Source organism: Carassius gibelio, chromosome A9 (genome assembly GCF_023724105.1).
Source record: "Carassius gibelio isolate Cgi1373 ecotype wild population from Czech Republic chromosome A9, carGib1.2-hapl.c, whole genome shotgun sequence".
In the NCBI taxonomy this organism is placed as follows: domain Eukaryota; kingdom Metazoa; phylum Chordata; class Actinopteri; order Cypriniformes; family Cyprinidae; genus Carassius; species Carassius gibelio.
In genome coordinates, this window is record NC_068379.1 from 5,911,408 (window position 1) to 5,928,281 (window position 16,874).

Here is a 16,874-nt window from a genome sequence, read left to right on the forward strand (position 1 = left end):
TCCGGATTACATTCGTACTATGTAGAACATACTTTTGAAAAACTGAAAAGTAATTATTCATTCAAAATAAAGTGCTAACTCAGAGAGTATCCCATTTCAGAAGCAGCCTAAATTATAGGCAGCCTTTATTTTATGTGATTTTAGTCAAATGAAGGACCTATTAGTGTTCAATGCTGTTATCTTTGACATTTTAAAGCTTTAGAGGGTTATACCATTATAACATTTACCATGCATTAAATTAACAAGCGAAATAAGTTTAATTGAACATGTCATGACTTTGGAATTGTAAGGTTCTATCTGCCGATTCCAGATCTCCACCCTTGAAAAGCAAGTGATAAATGATTTAAAAAACTGTGTGTAATTTGTGGCACAGTTCATTTTTAGTGAATTTATCCCACATACGGACACTGTGCCAAAGTTTGATCTGATGAACTTAATGAGGCCTTGTGAGTTTCCACACAGTGAAAAAATTTGAAATAAATAATAATTTGACTGTAGTTAACAGTCTCTTTGGGAAAAAAAGCAATAAGACTCAAAAGGATGTTTTAGCCACGAGGAGAAGCAGAAATCCATTACCCATGATAAAGTCACTGAAACACCTTTTAGGCTTTTATAAAAAAAGGCAAAATGTTGGTTACATATAATAATATCAATAATTGCAATGAACACATCTTCTGGTAGTAGTTCATTAGCAACATTTTGGTGCAATATCACAGAAAAAAAAACAAGATCTTTTATTAATTGTGCATGTAGCGTAAGCACTGCTCACACTTAAGTCACTTTCAAACCAAGCAGCTTTGTGTTGATCAATTCGCACGACAAACTTGAACACAAGTGAATTCTGGGGAATTTTTTCGCCCTCACACAAAAACTCCCGATCATGTAAATTTCTATTTAAAAGACTGAATCGCCCACAACATTTCAGAGCAACTGTAAATGTGACCCAAACCAAAGTGTAGGGCAGATACGGTCACTACGCATCTTGGCAAATGTAATATTTAATGTGGTCTCAAGGTGTCCAGATTTTATAATTGCTTTTAACATGGTTCATCCTAGTCTGAGCTATTTTGTCTTAATTGCCACAAACATTGTCAAGGTGCAGTCACATTTACAGATGTGATTTGTGCAGGCGAAAAGATTTCCTTGTGAATTCAATGCGTTGATCAACAGAGAGCTGCTTGGTTTGAAAGCAACTTCTGTGAACAGTGCTTAATAATGACGATAGACAATGGAGCTATTTTGCCTGCTGTATTTGACTAATGTGACCGCGCCGTATCTAGCTGGTGTTTCAGCAATGACTTCACCAGACTGCATGCTCACCAAATTTTCTTAAGATTTGAATTTAAAATGACACACTGGAGCATTGCAAGAACAGACATAAGTACTGGGATGTTTTATCTTCTATTCACAGCTCATAATATTGAGTTTAATGCTGATTAAATTATAAAGTGTCACTGAAAACCCCCTCTCATCTCACCTGCTTACAGAGGGCATGACCCTTTGTATTTCTGAGCATCTCTGACCATTATTAAGACTAGCTTGCAGTATGCAGTATGCAGGCCAACTCTATACTGTCTACTGTTGGTAGTACGCTGTTACATGACCTCAAGACTAACTTTGAAAATGCACAACAAATGTTTGCAGTTGTTGTTTTTTAAAGAAACATACTTTTGTTCTAGCATGCATTAAATCGATCAAATGCAACAATTTACTTGAACTTTCTATTTATCAAAGAATCCTGAAAAAATAAAAGTATGATGGCTTCCACAAAAACCAAAAAACAAAAACATTGATAATGAGAAATATTTCTTGAGCAGTAGCTATATCATCAGAATGATTTCTGAAGGATCATATGACTGTCACGTGGCTAAGGAAAGCGCACAACGCAGGAGTACAAATCAACAAGAGAGTTCTTTAATAAACTTTCAGGCAGGAGATGGACACAAATCAACATAAATATTCAACATTAACAGCAGAACTGAGGAGCAAGGGCCAAAACACAGGGCTTAAATACTAGGGACACAAACAAGATAATTAAAGCATCACAGGTGAACGGAATGAACTAATCAAGGGAGCATGGAAACTAGGTCAAACAGAAAACACTGGAACAAACTAAAAGTCTATTTGTTACAGTGACACTAAAGACTGGAGCAATGATGATTTGCAGGAATAAATTAGATTTTCAAATGTATTATTTCACAATATTACAGGTTTTACTGTATTTCTGATCAAATAAATGCAGCATTAGTGAGCATAAGAGACTTCATACAAACAACATTGTTTCTGATTCCAAACATGTTAAGTTATTTAGTTATTTGGCATTTAGTGGTTTAACAATTAGCAGTCCAATCAAATAATAAATGAACATACTGTAGAGATGATCGCTTCTTCTTTAACATTATAAATGCATGGTGACTGAGCAGATCAGACAGATTTGGACACGAAGTGCTGAGGAGGTGACCAGGTGTCACATTTTCTCCAGAGCAACTGCCCACGCTCTCAAGCCCCTGCTGTGGGGTCAATCATACACACTGCTCAAGAGCTTTAGATAACTGACCCACAGCCCTGAATTAATTACTCTTACCCCTGGATTCACAGACAAGGCTTACGCTTAGTCCCAGACTAAAATGTAAGTCTGAGTTGTTACAACTGAAATAAACTCATACTGATTGATCTTAAAATATGTCAGTGCCTCTGTTTTGTCTCAAGATGCACACCAGGATTTTATTTCTAACGCATGTTTTTTAAAATTACTTAAAATATCCTAATTGAACTACGGCCTAATTCTGGCTTCGTCTAAGCCCTGCATGTGAAACCAGGCCTTGGTGTCTTAAAGTATACCTTCTGTCCACCCTGAAAGAGAAAATACTGCAGAAACAAGCAGAAAGCTTCTGATGCTATAAGACACACAATGAAATAATGCCACGAAACATCTCGAATCTCTTTAAGACATTAGTTGTATTAAATACATGTCATATTGCTTTTCCAGTTTTCCTAATGAATTAAGAATTACGTTTATTCCCATGTGGCAGAAGAGGCTTATAGCAAGGTGACAGAGTCTAAAACAATATTTATATGAAATACAAAAATATAAATTCACAAAATGGTATTACAGATACATTTACAAGAACCGACTCTATAAAATCAAAAAATATATTTCTATACAAAAGCGATTTAAATAATCTTACAGCTCAAGCCATTCCTGTCAAAAGAGTCTTTCTTACGCATATGTATTTGAGTTTTTGTTTGGGCGTAAGTATGCACCAAGCCTTCTCGAACGGCGTCGTTCAGCATGTGAAACCCTGACCATGTCTTCTCCATCTTCACAGTGATTCAGGTTTATCAGGAGCGGTCTGGCTGGCGTCCCCCAGCGGAGCTACAGTGTGGTGGGCCCCAGTCATCCCGTCTCTTACTCACATGCCTGGAGGAAGACAAACAGGCAGGCAGAAGACATACTTAGTACATTTTTGGGTCCTTGGGTGTCAGGGTTATTCTCGGTGTGTATGCGGGTCCTCTTTTTATAGACACCCCACAATAAACACTGCAGCCCAATTAGCAAGTCTTTCACTAGCTGCCTTAACAGAAGAGCATTTAGTATCTTGGGTGACACCAATGGGAAAGATTTAAAGGTGTCTGAATTAATGTACGTATTCAAGACTAGGGTCAGAGATAGGGAGGAAAGTAAAAACAACTGTACAATATGCAAATTATGACTGCTCTCTCTGTGACATGCAATATCAGTGATGATCACCCTCTGGCTACATGGCTTTGAGTCATTGAAAGTTATCCAAATGCATTCTTCTCGGTCTCTGAGGCAAGTTACAGCACTCTAGACCGCAGGAGCGCCAAGCAAATCAACTTAAGTGTGTTAATGCGTCACTGGGGAAGAGTGTAGGAGTGTGTGCATGACTGACAGTGTGATTAGCATGACCTCAATCTTTCAATAAGAGATTGAAAACCCCTGGTGATACAAGAGTCTTGTTTCTTCCCATGATCTGTTTGTCTGATGGCTGATAAAGGAGTGGGTGATATGAAAAAAAGCATAAGCTATGAGTGTCTTAAGGTGAATTTATTTGATTTGATCTACTTGGTCAAAATACAGTAAAATAATACTGTTTAATATTAGTATAATTGAAAATATACTTTCTTTTTTTGACCACATTTTAATAACTAGGCTACCATTCAAAGGTTCTGAGGTGAATTTTTTTTTTTTTTAAACAGTCTCTTATCACCAAACCTCGAAAACACAAAGACAGTAATATTGAGAAGAATTTTAACAACCGTTTTAATTTTACACGCAAATGAAAAGATTGTTCATAATAATCATATTCTTAATTTATAGCTGTTTTCGCACTGATTATATTATATAACACATATTGTACTATGTTTAGTGCTGTCAAATGATTAATCCCGACTAATCGCATCCAAAATAAAAGTTTTTGTTTACATAATACTGTACAATGTATATTTATCATGCATATATACTGTAAATACACAAACATGCATGTAAACATTTAATGCTTTGTTAATATATAAAATATTCAGGTTTGTGAATAATATATATATATATATATATATATATATATATATATATATATATACACACACACACACACATATACACACACAGGTATATATTTTTATATTATTTATATATATATTATATATACATAATAAATATAGACAGCACACACACTTATATTATGTTAACAATGGATGTGATTAATCGTAATTAATTGTTTGACAGCACTAATTCTGTTCATATTCATACAGCATGTGAGAGCTGTCTTATTTGTGAGGGCAGAATAACTAGAGTGTGATATTTAGCAAATGAAGCGTTGACTGTTTTAAAGATGTACGCGTGACGTTGCTCAGCAACTGTAAACAAATACTGTAAACTCAGTCTCAAATTCTGTGTAAAGCACCCATCAATACGTATGTCCTCATCTGGGATGTTTCGACACTTCAATTACGTAAAATAGTCCTACCCACTTAAAATATATCTGCCACAATATACTGTATATATAGCATTTCTTCCATTTATATAATGTCATACCATTTAGCCCTTGCTATAAACATACAAGAAAAATAAAATGCAGCATGTTTTTTAAACAACCCTGAATGAAACAGTCATTTTTGTCGTTATATCCACATCCCTCCACACTTACTTGCTAATGTTTTGTCAAGGTCAGCAATAAAGTCCTCCAGCTCTTTAGTGTCTCCAAGTTTAGCTAAAGAAGACAATATACAGTTGATCAACACGGACTCATTAGCATTAAATATGTAAAAAACAAACCTATTTTAACTCACGTTTAGGAGATGTGACCAAAGGACTGTTTGATGAGGGGGAGAAGACGCTGGGAGAGTTGAGCTTCTCCTCACTGAAGCTGAAACTGCTCAAGGACTCTGCACCTGTTACACCAGGAAAGAAAGAGACAGAGGAAGTCAGAAATGAAAAACCGACGCTTCCTGTATGTGTACAGCACACTGCCTTATCTAACACCACCACAACAGGTTGGTAACAACAACCCCAAAATCTGTCGCAATCTATCGTGATAAACACAGAGAGCAAGTAAAAAGCAATACTCCGATGCAAATACAATGGAGCAGAACTGCGTAGAATTAAAGCCCATTCACACCGAGTTGATGACTGTAATGATTACTGTAACAGTAGTTTTAAAACTCATTGGAAGTCCACATCAACAGAAACAGCCTACTATGTCACTTGCAACATCTGTGCACTTTTCCTTGCCGAGAGCACTGAAATTCAAGGGACAACTGGAAAAACTCGAACACTTAAAAGTCTATAGTATTCACTTGTGTTGAGTCGCCACTTAATGCCTAATGTAAAAGCAGTGGAGCAGCACTGCTCTCTACCACACAGGCTTGCCAAACATGTGCAGTGACCCATAACCGAAGGGGGTAGGGGGTTAAACTGAGCTAGTAGAGCGGGTTGAGTTTGTAATCAATGCATGCCCAGCCTCTCTCTCACGAGCACACTTTCAAAGCGGGTTCAACCGTGACCCACCCTCGAGCAGGTTCATTTCAAGCCAAAGATCTGAGCCAGTGCACCACACTCTATCTTAAAATACTTTGTTTCCACATTCTTAGCCCCTCTCGACGTTAAAGGCAAAGCAGGCATGCTATTACACGGAAGCTCAACTTTTCCCAGCGCCTCAGTTATTAGATCCTCTCGCCTGTGGCCTTCAGCACATCAGCTGGTGAAACGGGCAAGTATCCACTCGGATGACACTGACTGCTTAAGAGGTTTTAAACCCTAAAAATCTGTCAAACAGTCATAAATCAGAACAGTTAAATATGCTTTTGAAAAAGAAGTGTGCTTGATTGTACTGAATGCACACTTGAAGATCAAATCTTAAAAGTATATATTTAAAATGTTGCACTTGCAGCTAATAAAATACTAATTAAATTGAAGTGCACTTAAGTGTAAGAGTACATTTCTAAACACACTCTTTAAAAGTGCACTTTGTAATATTGTCAAATTCAGAAGTTTTACTTTAATCATCGAGATTTATAACTCTCGTTTTATGCTGATGTGTTGACTAAGCATATGTAACATACTTGATCTTCATTTTAGTAGTGTTATTTAATATTTCATTTAAAGTTAATATATAATCTAAATGCACATGCGTAATTATAAATATATTCAACTTAAACTGCATTGAATAATATTTTTTTATCTATAATATAATTTCATTCCAATTAGCATGCATCTGAGTGTCTGAAAACATTACATTCAGTTCACACTTAAGTATATTGTTTTAAAGCATACTGTTTATGTCATAAATATTCTTTTTAAAAGTATGCAAAAGTGTACTCTCTTTTTCTCAAGGATATGCTCGAGAAGAAAGGAGAAAATGCTTCCTTCATTGATGTTTTGTCCAGTGTAAAGTCCTGAAGCAAAACCGCTTGAAATTAAGTACAATGGCAAGTGTGACAACATGCCATAAGCCTTGATTGGATCCAAAATGCAGTTGCACAGATCCATGAAGGCGAGCGACTACAGGGCACCAGAGGATGGTTTATTATGCAAGCACAGAGTCTGTCACGTTCCCTGTTTGTTCCAGAAGGCAAGGGTGGGGTAAAGTGATCACTTGGTGCTTAACCATTAAACATGAGAACAGTTCAAGACAAAAGTGAAAAGTGAGCCTTTCTATGCATCAACAAGCAATCAAACACAACCCTTTCACACTCCTTCCTCAGACTCTGGATGCATCCCATCAGTACTTCATCACACAAGGAGGTTTGGATATAATGGGATTCAGGTTAAGAAAAAAACAGTGTTTACATTAAAATCGAAACCCTTAAGTCTCCACAAAACGTCTGAGAGGGGCTCTGTCTGTCTGTTATTGGCTGGAGAGTTAACCCTTCATGCTGTGCTCAGATCCAGACTGTCTCTGGGTTTCTGGCAGGCTTTGACTGAACTTCTGAACTTCTGGAATAATAAAAAACCTCGAAACCTCACGCACGCACGCACGCACGCACGCGCACTCACTCTCGGCGTCGCTGATGCCGCTGTCGCTGACGCTCGCGCTGCTCCGTCTCTTCATGGTTCTCAAGTGCTCATCATATCTGAAGTGTCGCTTCTCCACAGGAGACGAGAAGTCCTCGATGACCGCGTCGAATTCACACAACACGGCGTTCAGATCGCCAACGTCCTCAAGAAAGGCTGGAAAAACCATTTATATATATATATATAAAAAAACTATCACCTAACAGTGTTATTATTATTAACAGTATTATGAAAAATATTTGACTTACATTTGTTCTGTGACTTCATCTTTGGAGACTTCATCTTCTGTAGTCCTTGTGTGTTAAACTCCGATATAAGACAGATCTCGTCTCGTTAATGCACGGGCTGTGTCTTGCTCCTGAGCTCGTGAGTGCGCGCGCTGTGCCCGGTGGGGTGTTTAAATATCGCCCGCGCTGAGAGAGGCGTGGACGTGAGGAACGCGTCGCCAGTGAGACGCTCGCGCCTGTTTTGACTTTCCCTGTGACTGGCGTCATTGCTCTCTGAACTGTGTGTTTGTAAACAGCTACAGTACTACTTTATTTTTAACCGTAACTCCATCGTCGGCAGCCTTGTGCGATGACTTCACGCGATGCAAAGTTTTACCAGCAATACAGTAAAGAAGTTACAGGAAAAATGGCTTACTGTGTAAGTGTGTAATGTCATATGGCATGAAAATATATCTAAAGATGCACTGCAGTTCAAAAAGTCTTCAGGAATGTCGACATGGGAAAATGTTCATTCTTCACGCTTTGTTTCATGTTGTGTGATGGTAATCTGTAAAGTGTTGGCCGGGAACAAGACAGACAGAAGCAATAAATAAATAGATATGTATCGTATATAAAATATACAGGAAATAAACATAATGTAATTTAATCATTTATATAAACGGTTAGTTCGATTCCTCGAATCTTAATTGGTCAGCAGTTGTATTTATTCACGATAAACCACAGACCGCTTCACCCAACGGTTCTGTGCATCACTTAGCAACACCCTTAGCAACCAGCCTTAGCAACATAAACAATCAATAATAGTATGTAACACACACATCTAATCATTATATTAGTATATGATTAGTATATAGTTTTACAATAGTGTAATTATTATTTTCTCCTTTATTTTCCCCCAAAATAATTTATTTTGCAATGTAGAATATAAATGTGATATACTCCAGAAGTACTTGGTGCTTCATCAAATATTGTAATATTTTTAATGTACAGTACAGTATGTTTTCATCAACATAAATACAATTACATATAAAGAGCAAATTCATATAGGATTAAAGGTCAAAGGTCAGGATGATGGGTTGGATGAAAAACACAATGCTTTATGTCTGTATAACCCATTCTTTTTGTGTTTTTTTTTTTTTTTTTTTGGTTTTAAATTCGAAGTATTTCCATTTACTGTCAAGTCTAATCCTTTTACTGTCATTCACATATTTCCTAAACTGATCTGGTCCAAGATTCTGCAGACATCTGCTGGTGACTAAATGTCTGTGCACTCATCATATTTATTCGTGGCAAAGTTAGATTTTTATTGAGTGTGTTCAAACACAGGAATAATTTGTTATTGATTCCAGAATATTCCATACCTTCCATTTCAGAACATTTAGACTCATTCAAACTTTAAATGTCAGTTTATGTTTAAGAAATCTGTACAATCGTTGACTACTATGCTGAATGTGACAGGAAAAATGTCATACTGTCAGCAGGAAATTTTATAAGGCCAAATAATACCTTTGAGGCCTAACTGCGTAATCATATATAGGGCTAAAACCTGCTTTATGTTATTTTTAGAGGGACTGGGATTCATCACTTGCAAAACAGTTCTTCACACCTCTAGTGCTGGAGTTAAAAGGTAGACACATGGTAGAACAAGACGTGTGTTTGCAGCTGCACTTGCCTGCTGGTTTAGGGTTTAAGTGGACTTGGAAGGGGTCAAAGACGACACGTACTGCCTGAGAGGGGGTCTGTTCAGTTCAGTTCAGTAGGATTTGCTAAATGTTGCTGTCGAGAAAGAGAGAGAGAGAAAAAAAACAGTACTGTACTTGCTGAGAGTAATTTCCAACTGAAATAAATAAATAAAAATAAAACTAGAAGAATTGACTAGTCACTACAGAAACATGACTTTTACAATGTTCCTGATTTTCGATAACTTTGGGAATCCTGGTCTTAATCTTTACATTTTAAAATCCCTCTTTGATCCTGCTGATCACAGCTGTTATAAGATAGATACAATATATCAAAATACTTACTTTATTGCACATTTTATTTTCATATTCACTTTCAAAACACTTCTGACAGTCACTCCAAACTACACAATCACATTTTCTCTCTCAAGTACAACAAATTATACATGATGCTGAATAATCCAGACAAACTTAACCTCAATTTAAAGTGCAATACATTCCCTGTTTTCCAAATGAACGTTTTAAAAAAAACTAAATTAAATCATGTTGAAGTCTTATTGAAGCATGGGTTTGCTTGTAAAAGACATCAAACACATCACAAATGCATTGAGGATATAACTGCTCATATTTATAATAAAGTGTGCTTTGCTTTCCCTTGTTTCTAATCGAATTGTTTTGTAGTTCATAATGCTCTGAAATAATGCCTTGACAGTTGCGCCCACTAGTGTTCATGATGGAGTCAGTTATAGCTTTACTTGTGCATTACACCCTTTATACAGTCTATGATTACACCACAGTTTCGATTGAGTTTGCATATAATATATGCTTTCAAATTAAAATTTTCAAATGAAGCACAGAGTAAATATAATCATAATTATCTGTAACCATAAACATACCAGAAAGCTGACGGTGCACAATAATCAGAATGTGTTTCTGATACGTCAGACATGTCTAAGATTGCCTTTAGAAGTTTCCCCATAGCAACCTGAAGTTATAATGATAGATTCATACACATTAAATGTGACCGTGAAACAACATGCAAAGTTATTACAGACTGAAAATATCATAACAGGATTTTCATGTCATTGAGCGTGTTTCTGAAGCGTTAATAACACTCTTAAATAACAGAAAGACATATAACCATCACTTGCTTCATAATATGTGGTTAAACAAAACAAAACCTTCATAATTTTCAGCTGTAAACTGCATATACACCAAATGAAATCCTATAGAGATATACTGTACTTTATATCTCCCAATCACTCTTTATGTCTTAACTTCATTCAGAACGTCACCCTGATTTATTGCATTCAGCTGTATGGGCAAAAGTGCATTAGCATTAGCATAAACAGAGTGAGTTCTCCTCCTGTTCCTCAGCGAGCTGTATGAAGCTGCTCTCACTCAACTGTTTCAGTCTCAGGGGCTTGTGATTCTTCAGCCTGTAGGCCAGCGTGAGGAAAATGGCATCGACATGCTCTTTTTCCGCAGGGTCTCTTGCAGACGTCTCAAAAAGCGGGAAGTTGTAGTTATCAGCCAGTCGCTAAGCTAAAAACGTGGACACCTCTCTCATTCCTCTCAAGTCACATTTGTTTCCAACTAGTATGCGTGGGACCATGGGGGGGACTGAGTGACGGCGGCACTCCTCAATCCACTCGGGCAGACTCTCAAATGAAGGCAGACTGGACACGTCGTACACAAAGATGATAGCATGCACGTTTCTGTAGTAGTGCTCCACCATACTCTTCCTGAAGCGCTCCTGTCCCGCCGTGTCCCAGATCTGCAACTGAGAATGAGAATGCAATTATGATCATTGTAGATATTATAAGACCAGGACTAATCGTCATTAAGATCTCAGCAGTTTTGAGCCCTATTATACACGTGATATAAATGAGTGAACTTACATGTGACATATACACACTGCTGTTACTGAGAGTTTGGGATAAGTATTTTTTGTGTTTTAAAGAAGTATTTTTTGGTCATCATGACTGCATTTATTTGATTAAAAATACAGAAGAAACAGTAATACTGTAAAAATATTATTACCATTTAAATAGAGCTTTTCTACTTTAAAATATTAATAATTTATTTGATGCAAAGCCGTATTTCCAGCATCATTACTCCAGTCTTCAGTGTCACATGATCCTTCAGAAATCATTCTGATTTATTATCAACATAGGAAACGGTTGATCTGCTTTATTTTTTTTCTGGAAACTGTGATACTTTTTTCAGGATTATTTGATGATTAAAGTAAAAAAACAAAACAAAAAAAAAACACCATTTATTTAAAATATAGAACATATAAGTAATTATTGTCCCTTTTTTTTTTAGCAATTTAACACATCCTTTCTGAATAAATCATTAATTTATTTAAATAAATAAAAAATTACTAACCCAAAAACTTTTGAAAAGTATATTGTTAAGAGAAAATAATAATAAACACTGTTCTTTTTAACTTTATTCATCCAAAAATTATGAAACATTATCACAGTTTACCAGAAAAATATGAAGCAGAACAACTGTTTCCAATTTCAATAATAAAACCTCATATTAGAATGATTTCTGAAGGATTATGTGACTGGAGTAATGATGCTGAAAATTCAGCTTTACATCACAGGAATAAATTATATTTTAAACTATATTCAAATATAAAACTATTATTGCAATAATATTTCACAATATTAGGTTTTCTGTATTTCTGAACAAGCAAATGCAATCAAACGTTGATGAGCAGAAAGGATTTCTTGAAAACACATTAAAAATCTTCCATATCAATAACTTTTGAACAGCAGTGTATTTTTTTTTTTTTTTTACAGAATACAGATCGCATTAAAAGAATACAAATTCATGCAATCAATAGTTATAATGCTCTACTTAAACAAAACGACACCATTTAAATAAAGTTCCGTTTGTCTGAACGGATAACAGTCCGTACATTGTGAAGAAGAGAGGCGCATAAACACTAGTTCTTTGTGATTTGTGACATAAACGCTGCTTACCTTTATGTTTTCTCCATCAAGTTGAATGGTTCTCTGTCTGAAATCTACTCCGATTGTTGCCTCGGGATTTTGGAGAAATTTACCACCGCAAAAGCGGTAAGTTAGACACGTCTTTCCAGCATTTGAATCCCCAATGACTATTATCTTAAAAACCCTCTCCTGAGCACTGTCATATTCCTGACACGACTCTTTGGCCAGACTGTCTCTTGTGCAAATCGAGGCGAAATCATTGTTGCCCGTTGTGTTTTCTTTTGCCATATCTCCGATACTCGGGAAATATCGCGAGAGGATAAGAACGAGATCTTAACGAAACCTTTGCTCATATTTAGAAAAACACAAAAAACATACAGTAAAAACGTCTGAAGCTGACAAAAAGAAAACAATGAATAAAGCGATTTATATAAAGTATAAACAGACTTTATTAACAGGACAAACCCTATAAATTAGATTACACAAACGTGATAATTTAACAGACAACTATAATAATTAAACAACAATAAACATAAGGAACATAAACAGGTAAATTGAGGGAAGGTGCAAATGGGCTAATCTTTCAAAGCTGTAGATATCGTGTTTTTATTAATAGCGGAATAATAAGGTGTAGTTGTAGCATACTTGAGAGGAAATTAAAAATGTGTAACATGGTAAATACTCCATCTTTCCTGAAGTGGTTGATCTTAATAATGTATCTAAACTAAAAAATAAATAAATTGCCCCTACATCACCTCAACAAACAAGGCCTTTATATTTGAAGTAAACCTCATTATCATTAAACTGCACCATTGATATTAAATAAAACTGAACATTTCTTTTATCATTATAAACCTTGAGACCATGTTTTCTTCAAGAGGGGCTGTTTGCCCCCTTGTACCCTGTTCAAGAATCCCAGCGCAATACTGCTCTTTATTTAGTCAAAATACTAGCAATTGTTTGCTTGCACCTCTCTAATAATCCTGAGACAAGGTATCATTCACTGGCCATGTATCATGAAGGTAAGCATGTGTTTAATAATACTCATCATAACAGCGTGGATTTCAAGTAGGTTATACAGGCTAATCATTTCAACACCTGCATGTTCACGTATGGCTCGATTACACGTCTTTTCACGCTCTATCTGACTCTGCAGAACTACATTGCTACCAGTTTTCATCTGAAAATGAGCTTGAGCTCCCGGAGTCAGAGTCTGCGTCCGTCAATCCGTCGAAGTCCCAGTCGGCGCTGGAGCCGCTGTCGTCATCCTCCTCCGAGATGAAATTCTGACCGGACCCCAAGCATGTGGTATAGACCCGGGCCGAGAGGCTTATGGATCCAAACGACAATCCAAACATGGTGGCCACGTTTTTCCATGAGTCCTGAGTGGGATCGTATTCGTGTATCACCAGCCTGTTTTTGCTGTGATGGACTATTGCAATTGTTAGAAGCAGCAGTTTGCTGTTGTGTTGCACAACTTGGTAGTTGAGAGCGCTGCTGTCGATGGGAATGTCTCCGATCCGTCGCCATTCTCCTCGAGCCGGGTTATAGGCTTTGACCACGGGGATATCGCACAAACATATAATCTCCTCCTGAAAAACACAAGCTTTGTGGAGTTTGCTGCGTTTCAGAGAGCCCCGCTGGATCCAGAGGCTTTTCTTCGGCTCGTAGCTAAGCATCCTCCTCTTGTTCACCACATAAAGCCGCTCGTTTATCGTCACAACCTGCATCTTTCCCAAAGAATGCGGCAAGGGCGCCACAAAACCCCATTGGTTCCTCTGAATGCTGTAGCATTCAACTTCCTTGAGCCTGGCGTCCGAAACCGGATCTCTGCCTCCCAGAACATACAGATGCCCGTCGAGGTACCCCATGTACGAGTGAACTCTTCTGAGAAGTCTTTCCGCAAGCTCCTGCCAGCAATTCAACAGAGGGTTGAAGACCCAGAAGTGCTTGGACAGGTGCGAGGCGAGATACAGACTGTTCTCCGGCGTGGTGCAGACCAAAAACGTCTCCATGGGAGAGCGTTTGAAGTTCTGATTGGTGAGGTTGATGACCGGGGATGCCATAGAATAGATGTCATCCGTATAGGGGTCATAACACATGAACGGCTCATTAGGCCGTCCGAAGAAAAGCACCATTTCTTTTGCACTCTTTCCGACTCTTTGTTTGGCAGCATGTACACTCTTTGATATCGTAGCGCTCGGCTCATCGAGGACATTCGCAAGATACTTCTTTATAGAAGGCTTTGATTTCAGGCCTTCTAGATAAACCCTGTCTTTCTCTGAAAACAAAGCCCACCGCACGCATCTGAGGACCTGAAGCGCATCTTCAGCATCCGGATTGTGCGGATTATTCTCAATCCACTGTATCGCGAACGAACACACTTTGCGTTCGCAGTCGACGTCCAGAGAGTCCAGTGTAAGGATCTCTGTGATCTGCTTCAGGTCCAGCTCACAAAGCTCTCGCGCGCTCGCACCGAGCTGGACGAAGTTCTTCGCGATGAACGCCTGAGCTTTGCTCTTCAACTCTAGATTGTCAAAGGTGTCGGCGAACTTCAAAACCCCTGCACAGTTAGAAAGGTCCAGCCGTCTTGTCATGAAGTTTGCGCACGCTTGCCGGATATACTCCAGCTGCAGCATGTTGGCAGCTGCGTAAAGCCTTTGCACATTGGCTTCGGTGACCGTGACTTTGCCAGTGTAGCAGTAATCGATTATGACTGCCATTGAATGGGCGTCCACATCATGAATGGTGACACTTCGCTGCGTGCTCTCATACAGTCCTCCGGTAAACATGCTCTTGAAATACGGGCTCGCGGCTGCCAGTATATTTCGGTTGCACTGGAAAACTTTCCCTGAGGAGACACTTTGCTCCGGGTCTGGCTCCACTTTGATAGTCACGTCGACTAACAGCTGCGAGTCGTAGAATAATTTCAGCTCTCTCATCAAACTTGACGCGTGATTCGTGTCCTCGAGCTCCTCCGGACCACCGAAGCAGTTCACCGAGGCCATGTCGAGCCCCGTGCTCTCCGTGTAACGTTAAATCCCGTCGGTTCGCGGCGGCATCAAATCTCCCTCAGCTCTCAAAGTGTCATGAAAACAACAAGCTGTGGGCTGCAGGTACCGCTTCTGTGTTGCCTGGCAATTCAGACATGTTTCATGAATGAAACGCGGGCCTTTTTTCCGCTGTACGAGATTATTTTAGGACTAAGGATCGTCCGTCCCGATTCATTTCATGTCGCTCGGATTTTGATCTTGAGTGTTCGACGCTGCGTGCCTCACTCAAACGTGCTGTCTCTGAGCTGCTGCGGAGCACGGCGCTGATTGGTCACTTCGGCTACGTCGCAAAGTCTGATAAAGCGCCTGCATAGACAGCATTTCTAGGCAGCGCAGGCTCTCAGTGTGATATCAGAAATGCTGCGACCCAACTGTGTCTTCTAGATAGGCAGCTCACTATGATTAGAGACGTGGCCAATCTCAGCGCTCTGTATTAAGTTCGGTTGACCTGCTAAAGCTTTGTTCACAATGACAAGCCTCAATAATATATATAAATATAGATTTAGCCACAAATATTAAATAGTCTTTTTAAATAGGGGTTGTGGATGAGGAGAATACCCCCTGACAATTTTAAGCGCTTTGAGTGCTTAGAAAAGCGCTATATAAATGTAAGGAGTTATTATTATTATTAATAAAGTATTGTATTAAAGTATGTAGTTCGTGAATTCATGACATTTTTGGTTTTGTTTGTTTCATCATATGTAAATTCATGTCCATAGTCACATTTTCTTGACTAAATAAACATTACTTACACTATCAGAAAAAAAGAAACAAACAAACAACAACAACCATATTTTATATTTGTAAATTTACAATGTTATCAGTATTCTGTTTTTTAAAGTGAAGTATGAATCTCATCAAGTTAGTGTTTTAAGCATTTTACATTTATTCCAAAACAATATATTTTACTGGGGAACTTATGTTCAGCTATTATTTTTAATAGTTAACTTTGAAGTATTAAAGAATTTTTTGAATTTTACCAATGAGCAATATACTACATTTTTATCACAGAATAAAACAGAAGATATATTTTCTAGTTTCTGAAGGCTGAAATAAATTATATGTAAATTAGCACTGCATTATTCATATACTTAAGCATTACCTGGAGATGACTTGGAAACAGGGCCGCTGCTGACCAAATGGCTGCCCTAAGCAGGATTGTATTGTTGTACCCCCCCCCCCCCCCCCCCATCAAATATTATGGAAGTAAAAAAAACAACAACAAAAAAATGAATCCTCCTGAGACCCAGCTTTTGCCTCTGTAGTGGACATTATATTTTAGTGAATTTCTCTGAGACCTCACATGCCACAGTTTTTGTGGTTCTCATGTAAAGGGGCACATTCAGGGCTTTCCAGAAATACCAAATGATTGGAGGTTGCACCATGAACTCTTCCTCTCCTTGGTTATTAAAAAT

The 16,874-nt window shown here is 38.0% G+C and overlaps 2 protein-coding genes and 1 pseudogene across 3 annotated transcripts; all 3 read right to left on the bottom strand.

Annotated features, from left to right (window-relative positions):
• Positions 1-1,892: 1,892 nt before the first annotated feature.
• Positions 1,893-7,944, bottom strand: LOC128019523 (regulator of cell cycle RGCC). 2 transcript variants are annotated; one of them, XR_008185196.1, is made up of 6 exons: positions 7,783-7,944; positions 7,517-7,690; positions 5,311-5,412; positions 5,169-5,231; positions 2,817-3,421; positions 1,893-2,694 (listed from the first exon to the last, which is right to left on the bottom strand). XR_008185196.1 is itself a non-coding variant. In XM_052605540.1 (5 exons), exons 1-5 carry the CDS (start codon positions 7,814-7,816, stop codon positions 3,414-3,416), a joined length of 381 nt encoding a protein of 126 aa, XP_052461500.1. In that variant the 5' UTR covers positions 7,817-7,944; the 3' UTR covers positions 1,893-3,413. The 2 variants fall into 2 exon arrangements, 1 of the variants encoding a protein (XP_052461500.1); XM_052605540.1 differs by having other exon boundaries at positions 1,893-3,421.
• A 1,837-nt stretch (positions 7,945-9,781) lies between these two features.
• On the bottom strand, positions 9,782-12,706 carry LOC128020310 (ras-related protein Rab-33B-like; annotated as a pseudogene).
• Positions 12,707-13,418: 712 nt separating this feature from the next.
• Positions 13,419-15,715, bottom strand: kbtbd7 (kelch repeat and BTB (POZ) domain containing 7). Its single transcript, XM_052605541.1, has one exon. The coding sequence runs from the start codon at positions 15,412-15,414 to the stop codon at positions 13,573-13,575; it is 1,842 nt and encodes a 613-aa protein (XP_052461501.1). The 5' UTR covers positions 15,415-15,715; the 3' UTR covers positions 13,419-13,572.
• Between the last annotated feature and the right edge of the window lie 1,159 nt (positions 15,716-16,874).

What these genes read in the sequence shown, in the direction of transcription:
- LOC128019523 (XM_052605540.1), bottom strand. Translation starts at nt 7,816, where the DNA reads ATGAAGTCTCCAAAGATGAAGTCACAGAACAAAT. An exon ending in GATGAAGTCACAGAACAAAT is followed by an intron (nt 7,691 to 7,782) that starts GTAAGTCAAATA and finishes TGGTTTTTCCAG; the next exon opens with CCTTTCTTGAGGACGTTGGC. An exon ending in TTTGGTCACATCTCCTAAAC is followed by an intron (nt 5,232 to 5,310) that starts GTGAGTTAAAAT and finishes TGTCTTCTTTAG; the next exon opens with CTAAACTTGGAGACACTAAA.
- kbtbd7 (XM_052605541.1), bottom strand. Translation starts at nt 15,414, where the DNA reads ATGGCCTCGGTGAACTGCTTCGGTGGTCCGGAGGAGCTCGAGGACACG.